At 46.5% G+C, this 1474-nt stretch overlaps 1 protein-coding gene across 1 annotated transcript in view; it reads left to right on the plus strand.

Moving 5' to 3' along the window:
* LOC135226204 (rho-associated protein kinase 1-like) overlaps window positions 1-1015 on the plus strand; it is a 1626-nt gene extending 611 nt beyond the window's left edge. The window contains exon 1 of the mRNA XM_064265646.1: window positions 1-1015. This exon is cut by the window's left edge and continues 611 nt beyond it. Within this exon, the coding sequence (XP_064121716.1) occupies window positions 1-1015 (1015 nt within the window).
* Window positions 1016-1474: the final 459 nt, after the last annotated feature.

The raw sequence follows: 1474 nt of genomic DNA on the forward strand, positions 1-1474 counted from the left end.
TTCAGATCTCAAAGAAAACCTGAAAGAGTTTCAAGATCAAGTAAATGTTCTTCGTGCCAGAAATTGTGATCTCCAGAGCAGTCTGGAAAGAGAGGCACATGAGAATTTAGGTCTGGAGAGGAAAGTGCAAATGCTTCAAGATGGAAATCAACACCTTCAAAAGGATCTGGCTCTTAAGGAATCGCAGATGGTCGCTTCGATGGAAGTGCTTCGCGATGAAAGGAGGAAAAATGAGATCCTGGCAGAAGAGCTACTAGTGATGAAAAAGTCGATCGCTGAATTAGCTGAAGAAAAGGAAAAAATAAATGATTCACTCGAGGAAAAAGAATTACACATTAGCTCAGTAGTTGAAGATATGGAAAAAGAGAGAGAGAAGAATCGCCTTCTGGTTGAAGAACTCCTAGTACTAAGAAACTGGATCGCTGAGTTAGCAGAAGAAAATGAGGAAATAGAAGGATCTTCTCAAGAGCAAGAGAAAAATGAAGAAGACAAAGTTAATGAAGTGGAGTCAGAGGTCACCCAGGACAATGAAGGATATTCACAGGAAGCAAACGAAGTAGGAGAGTTAGAACGGGAGAACGTAAATCAGGAAGACTTGGAAGTCACAGAGGACAATAAAGAGGAAAGAGAAGAAATGGAACAATGTCCTCAAACTAATAACGAAGAAAACAATAAAGTGGACAAGAAAAAGACCAGCAAAAAGAAGAGGAGAAACAAGAAGAGGAGAAAGCATCCTGGAGAAGAGGACAGCAGCAGGTTGTGCGTGGTCCAGTCTATGGTCCTTGAAACGCACAATGAAAACTTGCACAGTATTATGTTACCTGCTGAATTCCAGGAGCTCCTCCAGAAAAATGAAAAGTGTCTCGCCTTCGTCAAATATAAGAACAATGTCGTGCTCAACTTCATGCACCACGACAAGGCGCATGTACGAGCTGTGCTTAGCAGATGTTCCAAATCTACTGCTGAGGAAGTTCTCGTCGATATCCAGAAATTGCTTCTGAGGATTCTAAAATAGGATAAGGATTCGACCACCGAGGGTGATGTTTCGCCTACAAGGAGCAGCAGTCGCCCCCAAGGATGAAGAGATGCCCACAAGGATGAAGAGATGCCCACAAGGATGAGCTGTCGCCCACAAGGAGGAGGAATCGCCTCTCAAGGAGATCTACCTAAGGGAATGGAGTCGCCCCCGAGCTTATAGTAGACGAGTCGGTTACAGTTAGCGGGCGGACTGGTGCCCTTAATTCAGACTGGCGGTGTCTTGGTTCTGTTGCGTCCTGTCCCTGGATGGCGTCGGGCAATCTTCTTGGTCCCTTTTCGATGGGATTGACTGGAGGGGATGGGTGGTTGGCTGGTGCGCCCCCCCACCGGCCAACGGGAGGTTCCCCCACCTCCCAATTAATAATTTTCCCCCCTCCCCCTCCAGCCAACCCCATCGACGAGATCAAGAAGATCGCGCCGCCCCGTAACTTGACGT

This window comes from Macrobrachium nipponense, chromosome 14 (assembly GCF_015104395.2).
Source record: "Macrobrachium nipponense isolate FS-2020 chromosome 14, ASM1510439v2, whole genome shotgun sequence".
In the NCBI taxonomy this organism is placed as follows: Eukaryota; Metazoa; Arthropoda; class Malacostraca; order Decapoda; family Palaemonidae; genus Macrobrachium; species Macrobrachium nipponense.